Here is a 20,187-nt window from a genome sequence, read left to right as displayed (position 1 = left end):
TAGTATGCCGACAATTCCATTTCTACAGCAAAAAACGCAATTTGCTAACCTCGTTGATGTCATTGAGGCCAAGTAATCGACTTTTTGCTCCTTATTTCATATTAATACCTCTCGATATTAAATAAACAATGAAAACTTCGTCTCGGATGTCTGTCAACCAGTTTAAGCGTTCATTAACCAGCCAAATGTCAAGAGTAACAAAAACAAAATTATTACTTATTTATTTATTTATTTATTTATTCGAAAATTACAAAAGGTGTCATTAAAAACGTCTTAGTAAAAGATCTTGTTCAGCATTTGTGATATCATTCTACAGGGTCGCTTGTGGGAAATTCCAGACCAATTAACAATCTCATTTGGTAATGAAGCAGAATTCAAACAATTTATTTTTTAGCATAATCAACAACAAGACGAATAAATTTGTTGTGGCAACGCTGGAAGGTGTTGATGCTTTAAAAAAAAATCATCATTCATCATTTTTGGAAATACGCTAGATTGCAGCAAGTACCAGACTGGTTGTCAAAGTGTAATGGTCGATGCTGTACTTTCAGGAGCGAAAATGTTGCTTGCGGTGTTCCTCAAGGCTCCATGCTTGGTCTTCTTCTATTAAAAAAAAAAAAACGAAATAACAAAATTATTACTCAATATTTAACCGGTGCCTCTGTAGTGTAACACGAGTTGCCCAGGTGCACGGATGACAGATGTCAAAATCGAAAGCAAGATGGCCGTTCAACGTTAAAAAGTAATATTGCAACAAGAGAACTAGGAATTACTGATGCTTTAAAATTTGAAAATTGTAGGTTTGAAAATTGTCATTTTACTGTAACTGCAGCAAAAGAAAATAAATGAGTTCATGTCCGATTTTTTTTTGTGATCCGCTTGAAGATAAAATAGTACTCGTATATATCATTCAGAGTAGAAGGTTTTTTTGTTCTTCGCCCAGGTGCCGACCTTGACTCCGTTTCGGTCTTCAATCTCTGGGCTTAGCACAAAAAGACTCACTTTTAATCATTGAAGGGCCGAAACCTTATAAACTTGACTCCTTAGCAAAATTATAAAAGACAAGTTCTTGATATCTTGGCAAAATACAAGTTATGCTAATGGTGCTGCTAGATTTCGCAAAAAGTGTTGCAATGATTTGTAGTTCAACCTTTGAAGGCCACATAGCATTACGATCTATTAACATAAATTTTGTTTTTTCAAAAAAATGGAGCAAGTTTACATGGTTACAGTGTTTTGTTTCTTTTTTTGGAAACAAGAAATTATTCGCGCAATGGTGCGAATGCTTTTTAGATGATTTTGAAGCACTAGTGCGCAAACGTCGAGTTCGCGCACTAGTGCTTCAAAATGCATTGGTCTTTTTGAGCATTTTGAAAATAATTTGACTTGATAATAATAAACTCTGGTTTACAAAACGTCATTTTTCCAATCTGGATGATGAAAATTTCGAAAGGGTGAAAATAAATCGCTATTAATTCGATTGACACTTTGGCAAGCGCCATCCTATTCACAAAGAGTATACATTATACAAATCAGACACAGTGTTCGTTTCAAAAAATATTGTACTAACTTCGATTCAAGAAGACGTATTCGGCACATTCGCGCAAATGAAGCACTCGCTCCTTCGTCGCTCGTGCCTCAGATAATGCGCTCATGTGCGAAAAAAGTTTTTTAACGTCCGTCAAAAAAAGTGCAAGTTTTTTCATTCGTTTGCGTTCATAAAATATGTGATTTTTGAATCTGTCAAGAAACGTTAAAAAAAAGTGCCATAGCGGTTCATTTTTGCACGCATTTTGCGTTAAAAAAGTGCCGTAGTGTGTCATTTTTTAACGCAATTATAAAATTTTTCATTCATAATTATATAAGTAGTAGTTTTTTAACGAGTTCATCTGTAAATTGGAATTATTTTGGCATGAGTGGGCCAATTTAAAAAGCGAGTAAAACGACCGTTATCTAAACTTACGGAGGCCAAAAATTTTTTGTATGCAACTCGTTAGTAAAGTATCCTTTTTTTACTCGGCGGATTTGCGCACTCGCTTCGCTCGAGCGGCAAAGTTTCCGTCTCGTAAAAAAAGTATTACTTTACGCACTCGTTGCATAAATAACTATTCTCGCACTCATTTCGTAAATAAATATTAAAAAATTGTGGGACGCTTCAGTTGTCGTCCATAATTTATTTTTATTATTTTAAAAAATGTTAACCCAAAGCTGAACTTTTTAAAAACAATAAAACCAAAGCGAGTATTTTTGAGGAACATATATTTTACACAAAAGTGATAAAATTACATAGGCAATAAATAAAATAAAAATAAATTATTCTTTCTTTAATAAAAGTTTAATGAAATTTATATGTCGAGCAAATTGTTGAAAGAACCTTGACCGCCGGCTATACTTCATGAGCCACTCTGTATATCGGAAATGAAAAATAAATAAATAATTACTGGCTAGCAGATGTTTTTTTAATGCACTTTTATTAATAAGATATAAAAGAATTACGCAAATATTTTATGCCGCTTGATTGCACACCATAAAATCATTATTGTACAATAAACCTTTTCATATTCAAATGATCTGCAGTAAATTAGCAGTTTCCATAAGCAGTCACCAACAAGAATTTAATTATTAGCCAGATGTCAACAATCAAGGTCACAAAATAGTTCTAATAGTTATTAATTAATAAAAATTACTATTACTCTACAATAGATGACCTTTCGTCCTGTCTGATTACTTTCAACAATTTTTTTCCACTGGCGTCTCAACTGTAGACATTTCTGTAAAAATAGTCAACCTTCGGCTAACTGGTTCGCGCAATTTGCATTTTTGAGTGACAAAAATAGTAAAACGTTCAAATAAATATCTGTATTAAATGATCGAGAACAGCCACTTTCTGAACTTGCTGACGTCGGTGAAGACGACGTAGTTGGACAGGTCGCAGGATTGCTTCACCGAGTCGTAGGTCGAGATGGAGACGACGCCTCGCAGGAACCACTTCCCGTTCCGCTGCATGATGAAGCCGCTCCCGCTGTCGCCGTTGCAGGGGCCCTCCCCGTTTCTCTTACCTGCAACAATCCGTCACAATTATACCATTCAATCCGCGTCATTCCACATGCAAAGATTATTGGCGCCACTTTACTGGCGCCAGTTTAGTTTAAAATAATTTGGGCTGGCGCCACTAATCGTTGCGCCACGACGCCGATCTCCCAGTGAGGCCAGTGGTATTGGCGCTGTTAAACTGGCGCATCCCTGGCGCCAATAATCTTTGCGTCTGGCCGGCTGGCGTTAGTACCGGCGCAGAAGGTCCTCGCGGAAGTGATGAACGCGAAGGCCTCCGCCGAGCGCAGACACTGCTCCTGGCTGACCACGGGGATGTTGATCTGTCTGGGCTCCGCCGTCATGACGGAGTCGGTCTCGTCGCGCCCCCAGCCCACCACCTTGCCCTGCTGGCCGACGATGCGGTCCACGTCATCCGACCCCGACCACATGCAGATGGGTCGGATGTACTTGGTGAACTGGAGGTCCTCGCTGAGGACGACGACGGCGATGTCGGCGTCGGAGGTGAGGGGGACGTAGTCGGGGTGGACGCGGATCTCTTTAGCTTCGACCATCTTCTCGCCCTCGCTCAACGTCCACTTCTTGATGTTGTGCTTGCCCAAGACGAAGATGAGCTTGTCGGCAGGAATGGGTTTGCGGCTGCGGTGGAGGCAGTGGGCGGCTGCAACAAACATGTCACTCAGTAACAATAATAGAGGACACAGAAGTGGTACGCGCCAAATATCTCAACTGAGATACCGAAGTATAGTTTTCTCAATTTGATTGTAGGTCGTAAAATTTTATTATTATCACTTGAAGTACCATAAAATTTTACGACCTACAACCAAATTGAGAAAACAGTACTGTACTGTTTTTTTACCTGTGACGATGTGCCTTTTGGACACCAAAGTAGCGCTGCATTTGTACTCGAGTCCGGTGCTGGTGACCAAGAACATCGCCGCCAGCCACGGAAAAGCTCCGGCGGGTGCGGCGTTTCCGTTCACCACCAGGGGATTAGGTACCATCGAGATGCCGCATTCTTGTGATGGTGGCGATGGAGATTTCGAAACGGGTGGAGGAGTCTGGAAGACTCTGGACGGCGTTTTCGGCGTGTTCGATGGCGGCGCTCGACTATTAAGAAAAGGGTTTTCTGGGACTGTAAGTTAGATCGTAGTCGTACTTTTAGTACTAGAAGATACACTTTTTGGAAAGGTTAGAGGAGTTAGAAAATTTAAAAAATATGTACATTGGTGTGCGGGTTAGTGTAACATGTAAGTATTAAATTGGCCCATGCGTTATGTACCCAGTCGTACCTCAAGTAAATTAAATTGCTCGATGTGCAACATACAGGGTGAGTCAGAATTCCACCGACAAACTTTCAGGGCTGATTCTATGATCAAAAATTATCATAAAATTCTTAATGCATATGGGGTCAAAAACGCTTAGTTTGCGAGATAATCGACTAAAAAGTTTTACCAAAATAAAAAGGAGCTATGTACAATTTACAAAAATAGTCAAAATTGCGCCCCCCTGTTCAATGCACAGATGACTCCATAAAATCCAAGGGATTCAGATCGTAATTGTTTTTACGTTTTTTGTTGATTATCTCACAAACTAACCGTTTTTGACCCAATATCTATTAAAAGTTTTATGCTTATTTTTGATCATAGAATTAGCCCTGAGAGTTTGTTGGTGGAATTCTGACACACCCTGTATACATATACATGTAAGTAAAATTGACTTTAATGAAATTTTTGGCATTATCTGCGCCATACAGAAGACATTTTAGCAGTTCTTTACAATTTTTGTCTGTCTGTCTATCTGTTTGTTACGAGTTAACTCGAAAACTCATGGAGCGATTTTCTTCAAAAAATATTGTTAGAAAGAAGAGATCGTTGGTTGTGTTCTGCACTTAGCTTCATTCCAATATAACGTCGGATAGTTTTGCAATAACAATAAATCTGTGACTACTATGTAGGAATCTACGTTACGTCTTACGTTTTCCGTTATAGCTGAATTTCTTATTAATTTATCGTTATTATTTTTATTATCCTTTTGAGTTCTTTTAATTTATTCATTTATTTTCGGATATATTTTAATTTCGAAACACCTCAAGTAGACATTTACACATTTGTTTTCGGAGAAACTTAAAAAAAAAACCTGCTTATAATTATGTCATCACTCATCACATTCCGTAAAACAATCTAGCAAAGCTGCGGGAAGAGCTAGTTCTAAATAAAAATGGCGTCGTAAGTTTAAAAAAAAATGTGTTTAAGTACTATCGACAAACAAGCTTAGCATATTTTAAAATGTTAATAATAATTAAAAATCGAAATAAGATTTAAAAGATATTAAAAAAACATATAATTAACAAACTGGAATCTGTTTTGCATAATAATTAAGTACTAATCTTATTACATCAGAGTTGTATTGACAGTTTAACCACACGAACGACACTAGTGCCATCTACAAGCGATCGGGTACAGTACTCGTTGTATTTACCCAAATACAGTGACTTTAGCTTTTACCTACATTTAGTACTCTTTCATATCTGCTTCGACTGTGTTACATACACCAAAGATGTCGCCACTCACTATCTCTACTCATAGATGTACTGCATAGCCTGCTAGATGTGATGAAATATGTTTTTGCAAAAATGAATGAAAATGTATTTTTTTTACAACTTTCGATTTTTTTTTTTGACATTTATTTTGACAACCAGTGGTCATCAAAACGATTTAGTTTTGGTTAACTTGACACTTGACAACTTGACACTCGTTAGGTATACGCTTGCCAGTTTTGTCCCACAGAGATTCAATAGGACATAGTTCTGGAAACAAAACGTTCGTATTAGACTAGGTTTTTGCAGTTTACTGATTGGAAACAATAATGCAGTTCTTTTTCTTCTTCAGTGTAAAATGTAGGTTTTTTTTTTTGTTTTGTTTTTATCTCCTTCAATAGAATGAGGTGTTGCAATTTACCCAAAGGCGATTATCAAAGTGAATCACCGAAGGTGCAACCGCAACCGCATTTATTAGCGCAATCTGACATTTATCTTGGAAACAAAAGAGTTGATCCCATATATCACGTTAGCGATGATCACGGAGGTCAAGAACTTGGAGATTTACAATTTTCATGAGGCAAAAATGTTAAATGTTAAAATAGCAAAAAATCATTAACTTGTTAATGGGCAGTCCATGCGGTTAAAATTTGGGTTGGCTCCAGCCCATTTGGGCTACTACTCACACAGGAGGTCATTATTGGGCAACGAGTTCGGACTAGTTCGGCGCGTCGTCGATTTAATGGTGGGGGTAGGGGTGGTGGTGTAGAGATTGTCCAAAAACCGGTTCGTGGTGTGCTGGAGGTTAAAATCGAGAAAACTGTTACTTCCACTGTTTGTGTTAGGCTTCGGCAAGAACTGATTTTCTGGGGTTTTACTCCCTTTGTCAGCACCAAACAAAAAGGGGTTGGTCGGGGTTTTGCCGCCGCTCGTGTTGCCTGTTTGCAGGAAGAAGTTGCCACCTTTGCCACTGTTGCCGCTTGTTGGGTCGTTGACGGGGACGAAGGTGTTGCCGACGGCCAAGGGGTTGACGGTCAGGCTGTGCTGCAGGTTGATTCTGCTCAAGACGTTGATCCAGTCGCCTACTAAAAGGGTGGGTCAAGAAAATATTATTTTAATCATGTTTTTGGGGGATTTACGTTGGAGCGGCGGTCCCGAACAGACTACTTGGTCGTTGACCATAATCATGGTGATTCTGGGGGGGATGTTCTCCCATCGAGGGAAGAACAGTTTGTAGCGGATAGGGCGGCGGTGGTGGATGTCATCGGAAATTTGTTCTCTGGAGTTGGACACTTCGATTCGACCGTTGAAGTTCTGGAAAATGTGTAACTTTTTGAAATGAGCTTTGGAAAATATGGAAAAATGTCAAGAAGAAAGATGTTATTTTCATTTCTTTTATTTATTTGAGTGCGGTTTTTTCCTTGTGGGGGTCAAGCCAAAACAAATGAAGAAAAAAGAATGAAAACCCGTAAAAATTCTTTTCATAAAATCGAATTTGAATTATGCGTGAGGGAAAGACAGTGAGCGAAAGTGAAACCTTCACCCATTGGTAACTATAGATATAGACTTACTCTATACGAAGGTATCCAACAAAGAATATTTTAAGAACAAATTGAAAAGTATGGGTCTAAGGAGATAACAAAAATAAATAAGTACTGAATAAAACGAGAAAATTTAATTTTTAAAACAATAAAATGTCAAAATGTTTTTTCCGTTTTTTTTTTTATATTAAAAAATCAAGATCAAGACTTGAAAAACATGAAACTTAAATTTGTCTACCAAAACAAACAACATTATTATACAGGGTGATTCAAAACGAACGCACCAACTACTAGCAGTTGTACAGAATACAGTGAGAAGAACATAAAAAAATTGAAAAAAAAATTTTTCCCAACTTCCATTAAAAGTTACAGCATGTTAAAGTTAGAAAATTTTAACCAAAAATATTCGTAAAAAAAAATGTTTTTTGTTCCAATTATACTAGACAGAGTATTCATTCAATTGCAATAACATTCACTAATTAAATTATTTTTCTTTTGGTCCATTTGCTTTTTTAAAAACCAAAAATTTTTGTTACACAATTTTTGAATATGTAAATCTTAGTCCATTAATCATGTGCTTGTATATGTCAACAAAAAAAGAGAAAATTTGGAAAAATAAAAAAAAACACAAAAGAGCATCAAGAGAACATTTGTATTATTTTTTTCACGTTCCTCGCACTCTACTTGATACGATTACAAGTAGTTGGTGCGGTCGTTTTGATTCACCCTGTATACATAATTGTTATTAACTTATTAAATAAAGAAACTTTTTATTTGTTTATTATTTTTTGTGTTGGTAAAAATTTAAAAAGGATTTTGAGTAATTAAAATGGAAAAAATTGAAGAAGAAAAATGTAGTGGTGAAAAAATTAAAAGGCCAACACAGGAGAGAAAATAAAAGGAAAAAAAAATGTATACTAGATAGACGTAAATGTAGGCATAGATCTGAGGGCACGATAAAAATAAAATAGTGAAAACTTAAAAAAATGGAAAAAAGTTTTTTTAAAAGGACAATATTTTAAAATATCACTTTAGGGCTTCAAATGAATTTTAGATTATCTAAATATCTATAGTTATTAAAGAAATCATGAAGAGAAGGTCCTGCAAAGAAGGAAAAATAAACTCTACTGACACTGGCAAAGAGATATCTCTATTGATTGTTATCAGATATTTATTAAGTCAGAAATACTTCCTTCGTCTTTTTTTATTGATTGGAATCTGTTGTTTTCATTTATTTTATGTACTTATTTGTTTGTTGTTTTTTCCTTGTGATGGTGAACCAAATGACAGAAATTGATGTTTTTGAAATAACAAATAAGGAATAAAAGAAAAAGAAATCTCGACTTTGGACTTAAAAATTACAAAATAAAACAAAAAATAATTAATTAATAGTTAATTTCAAAAATTGGCAACACCTTAAAAATATTTTGGGAAATTACGAATCGCGAAGGAAAAAAATAAAAAGTAAAATTTACTGTTCAGTAAAGTAAAAGTAACAACACTAAGGAGTGAAAATAATGAATTATGTAATTATTTACAGAAAGAGTGAGCGAAGGCAGGGCTTTCGTTCACGCGAATTGCGATGCAATTGTAAGTGAATGAAAGTGGCCTTACTTTCGAGTGCTCTATTTGTATTCAAAATTTTAAATAAAAACAAATCACATATTTGGACAGATCTGTTGCTATGGAATAAAATAAAATAAAAAATAAACAAGGTTCTCTGGAAATGCATGATGAATTGAATTTCAATTATGCGTGAGTGAAAACCAGTGAGTGAAAGACAGTGAGCGAAAAACGATAAGCTAAAATGACGTGAATGAAAGAGAAACCACCCACTGGTAACTATTTACACAGACTCACTTTCTGGGGAAGTATGGAACGAAAAGCATTAGTACATAGAGATAAATGTAAGAAAAACAACAATATACAAAAACCACAAAATTTTTATGTGTCTTATGGATAAAGACGGTCAAATTTATTTTGTTTTGTGTCGAACCTGTCATTTTTATTTTATTTATTCATTCTCATTCTTCATTTTTTCGTGATCAAGTAGTCTGACGCTTTTGTTTCGACGAACGTACGACGTAGCTTCCGCGAGCTGTCAAAACACAGATGACAAATGTCAAATGTCACTGATTCAGCGAACAAGGAATTACTTCTTTCGCCAAAAACAAAGAGACCTGCGTTTGTAAGAAAGAGAGAGGAAGAGCTCATAAATATTGAATAATGATAGATAATTATTATGATTATTATTCTGAAAAATGTGTGTTTTTTTTTAAATGTAATATGTAATTGAATTTAATTTTCGTGTTAGCACCTCGAGTGTTATGTAACGGCAACGTCCGCCATAAAATATCGCACAAACCATTGTTAAAAAAAATATACTGAATTGGAGAAACCGCGAACCGCGATTGTAGATCCTTCCCCGGCGCACTCGTCATTCACATCGCGACCGATTAATCTCGAATGTCGTGACTTAAGCGTCAGTTTTTCTCAAGTCGCTCAACATTTAACAGGATGTGCGATGTTCTAAGCGGCGACCTTGAACTTAGGCGGCACCAAATGACACAACAAATCGCGATTGGCGATAAATCAGAGGCGATCGCGCGTTTCTGTGTCACCTGGCTGTTAAAAAACGGGATTCCCCTCACGTCTACGTGGTTTCCGACGGACAGCTCCACGTTCAGCTTGACGACGTTCTGGTCGAGGGAGTAGACCCCGATGGTGCCGTACAGCTCGCCGTTCTGGTCCAGCCGGTACTGGAAGGTGTCGGGGCAGGGGCTGGAGTAGCGCTGGGGGCTGACGATCATCCCTCGGCTGGCCAGGATGCATCCGTGCAGCAGGAGGAGGCGCGACACTTTCACCAGGACCAGTTCGAGGCACATTTTCGCGACGGCTCACTTCGACCACTGTCGCATCTTCGGCTGGAGATGGACCTGCAAAGAGAAACAATCGGTAGCGGTTGAGTGGCGGCATTGGCGGCGTTTGGTTCCGCTGGGAAAAAGCGCGAAATCGGCAGAGCGGAAGCCCCAGGATTGTGCAAATGGAAGAAGTGCTGATTGGTGGGGTTGCGACTAGTTTAACTGAAAGGGTTTGAGCTTTGAAAAAGGAATATATTTGTTAAAACTAGGGAATTTGTTTTTGATGAATATAAAAAAATTCCGGTAGACACTATGGTGGAAAATATTTTTTTTAACAAATAGCAACGAAAGGAAGATAACAAGTTACAAAACCACTGATCGGACTGGAAGAATCTGAAGGATCTGAGCTTTGAAAAAGGAATATACATATTTGTCAAAGCTAGGGAATTTGTTTTTGATAAATATTTTAAAAATCCCCTAGACGCTATCATGGAAATATTTTTTTATCAAATAGAAACGAAAGGAAGATAACAAGATATAAAACCACTGATAGGACTGGAAGAATCTGAAGGATCTGAGTTTTGAAAAAGGAATACATTTGTGAAAGCTAGGGAATTTGTTTTTGATGAATATAAACAAAAATCCCTAGACACTATGGTGGAAAAATATTTTTTTTTAACAAATAGCAACGAAAGGAAGATAACAAGTTACAAAACCACTGATAGGACTGGAAGAATCTGGAGGATCTGAGCCTTGAAAAAGGAATATACATATTTGTCAAAGCTAGGAAATTTGTGTTTGATAAATATAAAAAAAATCCCCTAGACGCTATCTTGGAAAATATTTTTTTAACAAATAGAAACGAAAGGAAGATAACAAGATACAAAACCACTGATAGGACTGGAAGAATCTGAAGGATCTGAGTTTTGAAAAAGGAATACATTTGTGAAAGCTAGGGAATTTGTTTTTGATGAATATAAACAAAAATCCCTAGACACTATGGTGGAAAAATATTTTTTTTTAACAAATAGCAACGAAAGGAAGATAACAAGTTACAAAACCACTGATAGGACTGGAAGAATCTGGAGGATCTGAGCCTTGAAAAAGGAATATACATATTTGTCAAAGCTAGGAAATTTGTGTTTGATAAATATAAAAAAAAAATCCCCTAGACGCTATCTTGGAAAATATTTTTTTAACAAATAGAAAGGAAAGGAAGATAACAAGATACAAAACCACTGATAGGACTGGAAGAATCTGAAGGTTCTGAGCTTCAAAAAAGGAATACATTTGTGAAAGCTAGGGAATTTATTTTTGATGAATATAAAAAAATTCCCCTATACAAAATACAAATACGAAAATTGAAAAATAAAACAATAGAATGTGACAATCTAGTTTTGAGGATATTTCAGGAATTGAAAAAATGTTGTTTCGGTGCTTTAAAAATTTCGAATTAGAGGTTCTTGTTGTACAATATTAAAAAAACTTAATGAATAATTTATGAGGTTCTGAACGGGAGAAAAAAAAGTAGGAGTTGTCGACATTGATATTATTGAATCGTGAAAGTTTGATCCGTTTTACCGAATAGGATGTGATTTATTGATTGTTATCAAATAATTAAACTGAAATTTATTTGTTTTGTATTATTTTTGTTGAATGTATATTTGTTATTTTCATTTTTTCATTTATGTATTTATTTGCTGTTTCTTCGTTGTGACGGTGAACTGTAGAATAGGGAGTTATTTCTTTTTGAATCTAGAGTAAAATTTGAAAGGTTAAAAAATTAAATGCAACAGGATAGAAAAATGTCATGAGAAATTAAATGTTTAACGTTAAATCAAGAAAAGGGACTAATGTTAGGGGATGAAAATGAAAGGAGAAAAATATTAAAAAGCTGGGAAGAAATACAGATGGGATAAGAATAATTGATGTATAATAATGTTAATAATAGTACATTCTTCAATGAGCGTATTCAAGAGGATGAAAATTCCTACACGAGCCGTAGGCGAGTGAATAATAGCCATTATACGCGAATTGAAGACTATTCTTTCTCCACGACTATACCAAGAAAAATTGTGCCTCGTTTAGCGGTTGCTAAGCGATTCGCGACTTATTTTTTACAAACGCATCCGATTGGCGACCTGCCGTAGAAAGAAAATCCGACGGATGTGATTGGTCGACAATCGTGGATTTCAGTATATTCTAACACGGGGCGTGGAAGAATGCATTCGTTCTTTAATAGTCGTAGAGAAAATATTTATTATTAACAAAGCACTTTCTATGACGTAATATTTTTTTATATGTATAAAAAGACGTTATGTATAGATTCATTACAAATAAACGATTTATGAAGAAAGAACAAGAAATATGGAATCAAAATAATTATATTACAATGTATAATTTGAAAATTAAAACAAGGGTGCAAATTAGAAAAAATAACATAAAAAACTCGTTTTATAAGGGCATTGGCGCACTCGTCCCATAGAAAACCCCCCTACGGCTCGTTTTCTACACTTGTGACTCGTGCGCCAAATCAACCCTTATAAAACTCGTTCTTTAATATACTAATGTATTGAAATCACAATTTAATGAAGGTATTGAAGGTACTAAAGGTACTAAACATAGACTTGTGGAAAAGGAAAAACCAATACAAAAGCTAACAAAGAATTCAAGACAAATAAAAAAATCTTTGGACATTTTTTGATGTGAAGTGTGAACCTTTGAAACTTCAACAACAAATAATGAGTGTGCACTAAAAATTAAAGGCTTTGAATTCAATCACAACGGGATTTTCACATTCTGTTTACTGTAATAGCGTGTAAATAACGATTAAATTTGTAGTACAACTGCAAAAATGCAAAAAAATCCGAGTAAGTTTAAAGTATAAATACTTAAACATGTTTCACTTAAAACGATGTCTGATGGCTATCTCATTATTATCCCACGCGTTCACTGTGAAATAAATTTTCATAAAATTATTAGTAAAAACTCATTTTTTTGATAAGTAGGAACTGCATCATTGTCAACGCAAAATGAAATCATGGGAAATTCTGACACACTCATTCTTTTAATTAAATCTCTGTGTACACAAAATTTCGGCGCGTTGGTAATTATCAAGCTGTGAAATGTAGTTTACTAACTGGACTCGACTGGTAGCGAAAATTCCCCGTCATTTTGCTAAACGGTAGTTCTTCGGTAGAGCAATTGCTACTGTTAAAACCCAGGAAACAATTCGAAGAGTTTCCGTTGGTCAACCACAGATAAAGAATCAAGTGTTTTTTAACACTCAACACGACTTCCCCGTGTATTAAGTAATACAACTGATTTATATTCAAAGTCAGAGTCAGAATTAATTATTATTCTGTCAACTAATTTTGTGTACTAGTGGTAGAGAAAAAAATGGATGGTCGGAATGGGAATCGAACCCGGGTCTTCACTATTTGCGGAAATGTTCTCACCCCTACGCCACCAAACGCAACACGCAAGTGAAGAAACTTGTTACAATGAGTGTTGTCTAAACAAAATTTTGGAAAATGGTACTAGGAAAGAATTTTTAAGATAAATGTGTTTTACTAGCTTAGAAAAAATTAGTGAAACAAAATTATTAAGTTTAATTAATTGTTTTTAAGTAAGTACCATACTGTTCATTATTTGTTGTCCTTGAGACAATAGTAAGTATTCATTATTATTTGACAACTCATCAATTAATCACAGGAACGAGTAACATTTTCATTTTAGTAAAGAGTAATTATTGGTTGTTTTAGGTGAATTATAAATGTGCATACGTACAGTCATGTTCAAATACATCTGATAACTTTTTTTGGGTTTTAAATGTGACTTCAAGCTGTTAATTAATTAACATTTTATTAAAAAAATATTTTGGCAATTCAATGATTATTATTTTATTATCATTAGGCATTTTGAGGCAAAATTGCTTTGAAAAATATAATTAGGTACTTGTCAACTTTGAAAATAAATGAAAAAATCGATGGAAATATTGTTCAATGTTCAGCCACATTACCCCGAAAAATAAAATTGTTCCAGATTTATCTGAACATGACTGTACATACATACATATGTGTAGATTTAATGAAAACGGTTAATTTTGTAATTTGGAAAATCAGTAAAGGAATAAAATAAAAATCAGGAAAGAAATATTTACTGATTAAGCTGTTTGCGGTTTGAAAGATACAATGTTGCATGACATTCTTTTGTTTGTACTAGACACGTATCTATTTATAGGACAAGTGTCAACAATAAGTTTCTATTTCGCATATTTAACAAGCAATAATGGTAATTTTTTTTATTGTTTCCTGTACGAAAAACCTAAAAAATCGATTAGTTAACATCTTAAAATAGGTAAAAATCTAAAAGTGTTATTTTATATTACAAAGATAAAGATTTTAGAATTATTTTTGGTTAAAAAATTAAGTTTAAAAATATATTTGTGAATACCGTACCTACCTACTGCTTAATAGGCAGTCCTGGCCAAAGTGCTTTCCAAAATAACAGTATTCGTTTTTAATATTTCTATTAAAAAAAAGATAAACGATAATTTTTGAGAAAATTAAAAAATAGGGACATGACTGTAATCACAATTTGATATTTTTGAGTTGTCTTTGACTGCTCTTGATCACACAATTGACATTATTAATTTCTGCAATTTTTGTATTTTTTAAAATACATATGAATATTTTTATCAAGGAATGATAAGTTTTTTGATCATTTACATAATCAAGCATTCACTGCGCTCTGTGCTGCGCCACCTCATTGGTCAAATTTATTTATTATTATATACAGGGTAAAATTGATATGTATTAGAATATTAAAACCCTAGAATCTTCTGACCATTGATATCAAGTTAAGGAGAATGCACATAATATTTTTGTTTTACAATACAAACATTTCCGATAATAATGCGGAATCTGGGAAAGTGCCCCGAATGCTTGCAGCGTTTCCACGTTGAATCGCAAGGGAAATATTAATATCAAAAAATTATGGAGTGCAATACAAAAAAGGTGCAAAAAGTTTTTGGTTTTCATTTATAATATTCTTAGACGTTTTTGCGGCTCTGAGTATTTAAAGAGGGGGTTCTGTTTTGGGGGCTATTTCATTCACAGTAAAGTTTTGACGCTCTGTTTTTGCAGCTACTTATTTTTGGATTTATTAGAGCGTCTCGTTCGGGATAGAATTACATAGGTTAAATTGGACTTTATGAATTTAAAATCTTTAACCGCATTTTCGGTTTATTCATTTATTGAGGATGCTATGGTTTACATATTATGATGCATTTCAGTTTCACCCTGTATATTATTAATTATTAATTAACGTGATTTTTTATTTTATAAATTGTCATGGCTGGATTTATTGTTTTTGGCATTAAATATGTATTAAATAATTATTAAATTATTCTCACAACAAAAAAGTATCACAAGATTAAAAATATCATCACTGGTTACAGAATTTTACAAATTTGTATTTATGAACACTTATTAAAAAGACAAACATTTAAAATGTTTTTATAAAGTAGGTTAACATTATGGACCTTTTGTCAGTTAAATTTACAAAAGAAATTGTTCAGATTTTTTTAATACCTCACAATAAAAAATATCGATATTAATGAATATAAATAAATTGCAGTAAAAGAGTTACGTCATATTGATTGACAATCCGAATCTGATTACAAAATGTATGTTTTAAGATTTCGACAAATAATTCAAAATTTGACAAATGTATAAAAGACTACTTATATCGAAAAAAATTATTGAATAAGAATCAGTCAAGTCAGATAATTAAAACATCATCAACTTAACAGAAGTTTCTAAATTTTTTTAAAATATTTCTTGTTTTAGCGGCGCTGTAGACACCAGAAGTTCCAGATCTCCTCTGGAATCTCCTATTATATCAAGAGATCAAATTAATTTATAATCGAGTCATCCATGGATGCTTAATTGTGGGATCTAAAGTTACGTCATTTTAAAGACTTTTTACAATTGATTTGGTTTTCAAAAATTTTGATAATGTACTTTTAAACAGATCCGAAGAAACTGTATTCTCCACATGTAATTTTGTGATTAATTTCAGTTTTTCGTCAGATAAATTTAATTCAGTTCGTTGTAACTTTAGCCACATTTCCTGTCAACTGATAAGACCTAACCTGTGTTTCGCGCTGTGTTTATTGGAGCGTGGCGTTCAAGTAACGACATACGATTTCGGATTCACTGATGACTTGAATACAAAACATTTTTCTATACAATATTACATAATTTGGCCTTGGAAAGACAGTATCCAAAATGATCACCTCCCAAAGGCAGCTTACGCAACTTATCAAATAATTGTCGATTTTTAATGATGATGTGTTAATTTCCAAGAAAACTAAACACGTTGTACTATTTGCTTGCAAAGGAGCAAAAATTGTTAAGTAATTATTTTGCCAACCTTTCAAACAATAGAACCCAAAACAAGACAAAGAGAGTAAGTACCGACTGAACTGATCACGTTTTGCAAGTCTTCACCCCAAACATTTTTTCTGAAAACTTACAAAGCAAATGTCAACAATATAGTTTCGATTTCGCATTTTACTACTAAGTCGAGGACAGATTTATACTTTGAAGCAAAAAAAGTATTATACAGGGTGTCTCAAAATTCGCGAATTCCGAATTCAGAGCGTTGTAGGGGATCACTTCAGTAGTCCGAATATGGAAATAAAAAAAATCGGGACTCCCCCCACAAAGATACATTGGTCTGAAAGTGCACTCTTTGAAGTGCATTTTCTTCAAATACAGGCTGAAAAGTTCAGTGTTCATTATTATTTATGGTGTAGATGATTGTGGAAAATAATAACGTAAAACAATTTTTTGAAGAATAGATTTACTTTTGAGCTTCACTGGGTCCTTCCCTACCATGCTCTGAATTCGGAATTCGCGAATTTTGAGACACCCTGTAGATATGTATTTACAAAATAAATTAATATTTTATCTAGAAAAACCCCCAAGATAACAACTATTTTTTCACACTATCATTATCGAAAACAACAAAACAATAACAGCTCTCGGGCAATATAATCTGCATTATTTTTTATCTGTGTTATATTTCTCTTTGTTCTGGAGTCTTCTGGTTATTTAAGATTCTTAAACCACTACTAGTAACCCTAGGCATGATATTTAGGTACTTTGCAAGAAAATATACGAGGAAATACAAAGTGTCTATAAAAGAATGTAAGTATATCAAGAGTCTTGTGGAATTCGAATATATTTTATTTTGTCTGTGATATTCTTTTCTTTAGCAACATCTCTTAGTTCTTTCAGCGTTTGATCTTCGCTTTGCTCATCAGTGGACAAAGTTTCTGTCAAGTTTGCTGACCTGATTTCGTTGAGCAGGATATTTAAATTGACTGTTTTAGTCATAGTCATAGGACGGTTCGAGTCGAAAACGTGTTGTTCCATTTCTGGATCAAACTTGAAGGCAAATTGCTCCAACTAGAAGTCAACTCTACTCACGTGAGAAACTGTTTGACCGCAAAGAGCTTTCAACGAACGCACTTATCGCCAATTACAGTTTGATTGTTGACAAACAGCGACACACCGGCGACAATTAATCAACAAACGCTCGCGTCACAACCCTTGTGATGACAGCCTCGCACATCACAACTCATCACCGACTCGACACTCACTGGGCCACCTATATCGCACGATAAGAGGAAGAGAAACTGAGAGGCGTGTGCGTTATTGTCTGTGTATTTATCCGGGTGTTTGGGGAAATCCTCGGAGGCATTGGCGACGACGAACGGGGGACTATCACGAGTCGACCATGCTTCGACAATTCGTCTGTTGTGATGGATTTTGCGCAACATCACCCACCGCAGTGCGAGCTTTGTGAATCATTTTTTGTCTGCGTATCGTCACTATCAGGATCGTCAGCCGGATTGGGATTACTCAGCCGCAAGACATACGTGCCTGTTGCGCGTCCTAGTTTCGTTTTTTCTTTGCTTCGACGTAGAGAATTGTGGATGGCAGGATGTGAATGGACGTAATTGGAGTTCGTCATTGATTGTCGATGGGATTGTTTGGGAAATAGGAAGTAGGCAATAATAAGAGTCGAGGATATTACTACTAATAAGATTGTTGTGAAATAATTTCAACGCTCTGTTGAAAAACTCTTGAAAATAATTCGACTTTTAGAAGGGTGGTGGAAACAGAGAGATCTAAGATATTTTGATGTTTTCCGCCGCTTGATCTACTTTTCATACGCCATTATCCTGAAAACTATTAGTCTGAGCGAAATTTTGGACATGACAAAATTTATTCAGAATTAAATACCTAAGCTACAAAAAATATTTGGATAATTTTCCACAAATCATGTTATCTGATCGAGAATTTTTTTTGAATCTTCATTTGTATCCTTAGTTTACCAACGGGTGAAAAATTTTTTTGGCTCCATCAGCATTCTTGTTATTTAAGAAGAAACTAACTTTAAATTCATTTCACTACTTTGGAAACTGAAAATTCGGAATTTGATTATTATTTCGTAGAAAACTAGTCATTGCAATAATTAAGAGTTGCTTTGTTGGTACAGGTTTGAAAAGTAAAGTTTTAACCACAAGGGAATTATTTTAATAGTTATTTGTATACCAAGGCCAAAAAGTGCATCTTTTTCGTTCGAGGCCGAGATTTCTGGCCGAGGCGCAGCCGAGGCTTAAAACAGGCGAGGACAACAGGCAGTTTTTGGCAGAGGTGCACATACTGTTTTTTAGGCGATCGCACGAACTACAAAGCAAAAGACATCATTGGAAAAATTATAAATTTATTTTCAAATATGTATATAAATTTATTAATAGTTACATATTAACTATTTTTTATAGTATTTTTTATCAGCTTGGCAACAAAACAAATTTACTTAATTTACGGTGACAGGACAATTGTTGCAATTATCATCTGCGATCTCTGGCGGCGTATTAGACATTTCTTCAGCACTTTCGCTGTTGCTAGCGATTATATGAACATTGATTTTCTTATTATGCAGCAAATAAGCACCAGAAATCAACACTCTTTCGAACAAATAAAATAAGTACTTTGGTTAGATTTAACTGTCCAACATTCATTTGTTTTTTGTCGGTTTACTCCTTTTTGTCGGTTTCTTTGTTAACTTGCTAAACAGATCAACAGATGGCGCCACGGCCAGCTTCCGAAAAAGTGCGTCCGAAAAAAGTTACTTTTCGTCCGCTTGTGAGTGCGGAAAGTTACAGTACTACTGTATTTAGTTTAACATAACTAGAATCTATCTATATGTCAGAGAGGATTGTTTTTTTCTTTTCTTCTTACGATAACATTTTTCTTTGTCGCTATTGTTCTGTTTGTATTTTTAATTGGGTTCAAAAATTTTGCACACTCAGTGTTTATCGTCCCTAGTTCAAGAGTTCAAGACCCAAACAAACACTTTGCGATGTTTCTCCATGAATAGAGTCATTCAGTCCTCCAAACCAAAATTAATATTCTGACATCTTGTCAATATGCCTGTTCGCAACAGGGTCTCAAACAGTTCCCAAGACCACAACAGGTAAATTATTATTCACCAGTTCTAAGCTTCTAAGGGAAAACACTACAGTCCTTGTATCAACTGACCTTCACGATCTCTTTCTAGAGTGATATTCAAATTCGTGGCAGCATTCCAGATTGTGGTGTCATCGGGGTAGAACTGAAAATGTAAATGATTTGTGGGCGAGCCGCAATTATAAATATGTTGGGACAAGGAAAGGTCCTAAGGTCGCACCATGTGGAGCCCCGAGTTTGACTTCGACTGCAGCTATTAACGAAGCGAAGATGACACAGAGGAAAAGAAGTTCTCTAGCAGTGAGTGAAGGGTTTTTTTGTGAATAGTGGGGTCTAAAATATGTGGAAGTATGAAAGAATGATTGTTGCATCTAAGAATAGCATCTGATGTAATTGTCATCAAGCATAGCAATGAGATGCAGATGATGAACTGAAGAGAAATAATTAATTAAGTTCAGGGAAAAATAAAAAAATTACAACGGTGGATAGTTTACAAGTGTATTACATTTTAATAAATTTTCGAGAAAACATGATACGTTTTTAAAATATAAAAAGCAATAGATAAAATAGTTATTTATTAGTATATCAAGGATGCGAAATCGTTCTTTGACGTACCGAGAGAAAAATTGTCGCCGAGGCCGTTAGCC

The 20,187-nt window shown here is 34.8% G+C and overlaps 1 protein-coding gene across 4 annotated transcripts; it reads right to left on the bottom strand.

Annotated features, from left to right (window-relative positions):
• Positions 1-2,242: 2,242 nt before the first annotated feature.
• On the bottom strand, positions 2,243-17,766 carry LOC138128406 (serine protease gd-like). 4 transcript variants are annotated; one of them, XM_069044610.1, is made up of 7 exons: positions 17,492-17,766; positions 9,753-10,067; positions 6,730-6,904; positions 6,277-6,672; positions 3,911-4,186; positions 3,287-3,712; positions 2,243-3,059 (listed from the first exon to the last, which is right to left on the bottom strand). In XM_069044610.1, the coding sequence occupies exons 2-7, from the start codon at positions 10,014-10,016 to the stop codon at positions 2,863-2,865; spliced, it is 1,734 nt and encodes a 577-aa protein (XP_068900711.1). In that variant the 5' UTR covers positions 10,017-10,067; positions 17,492-17,766; the 3' UTR covers positions 2,243-2,862. The 4 variants fall into 4 exon arrangements, with proteins under 4 accessions (XP_068900711.1, XP_068900713.1, XP_068900710.1 ...); XM_069044612.1 differs by having other exon boundaries at positions 6,424-6,675; positions 17,492-17,764; XM_069044609.1 differs by having other exon boundaries at positions 6,277-6,675; positions 17,492-17,761.
• Positions 17,767-20,187: the final 2,421 nt, after the last annotated feature.

This window comes from Tenebrio molitor, chromosome 4 (genome assembly GCF_963966145.1).
Source record: "Tenebrio molitor chromosome 4, icTenMoli1.1, whole genome shotgun sequence".
NCBI lineage: Eukaryota > Metazoa > Arthropoda > Insecta > Coleoptera > Tenebrionidae > Tenebrio > Tenebrio molitor.
Note: the sequence above shows the minus strand (reverse complement) of the source record. Positions and strands in the feature narration are given on the sequence as shown.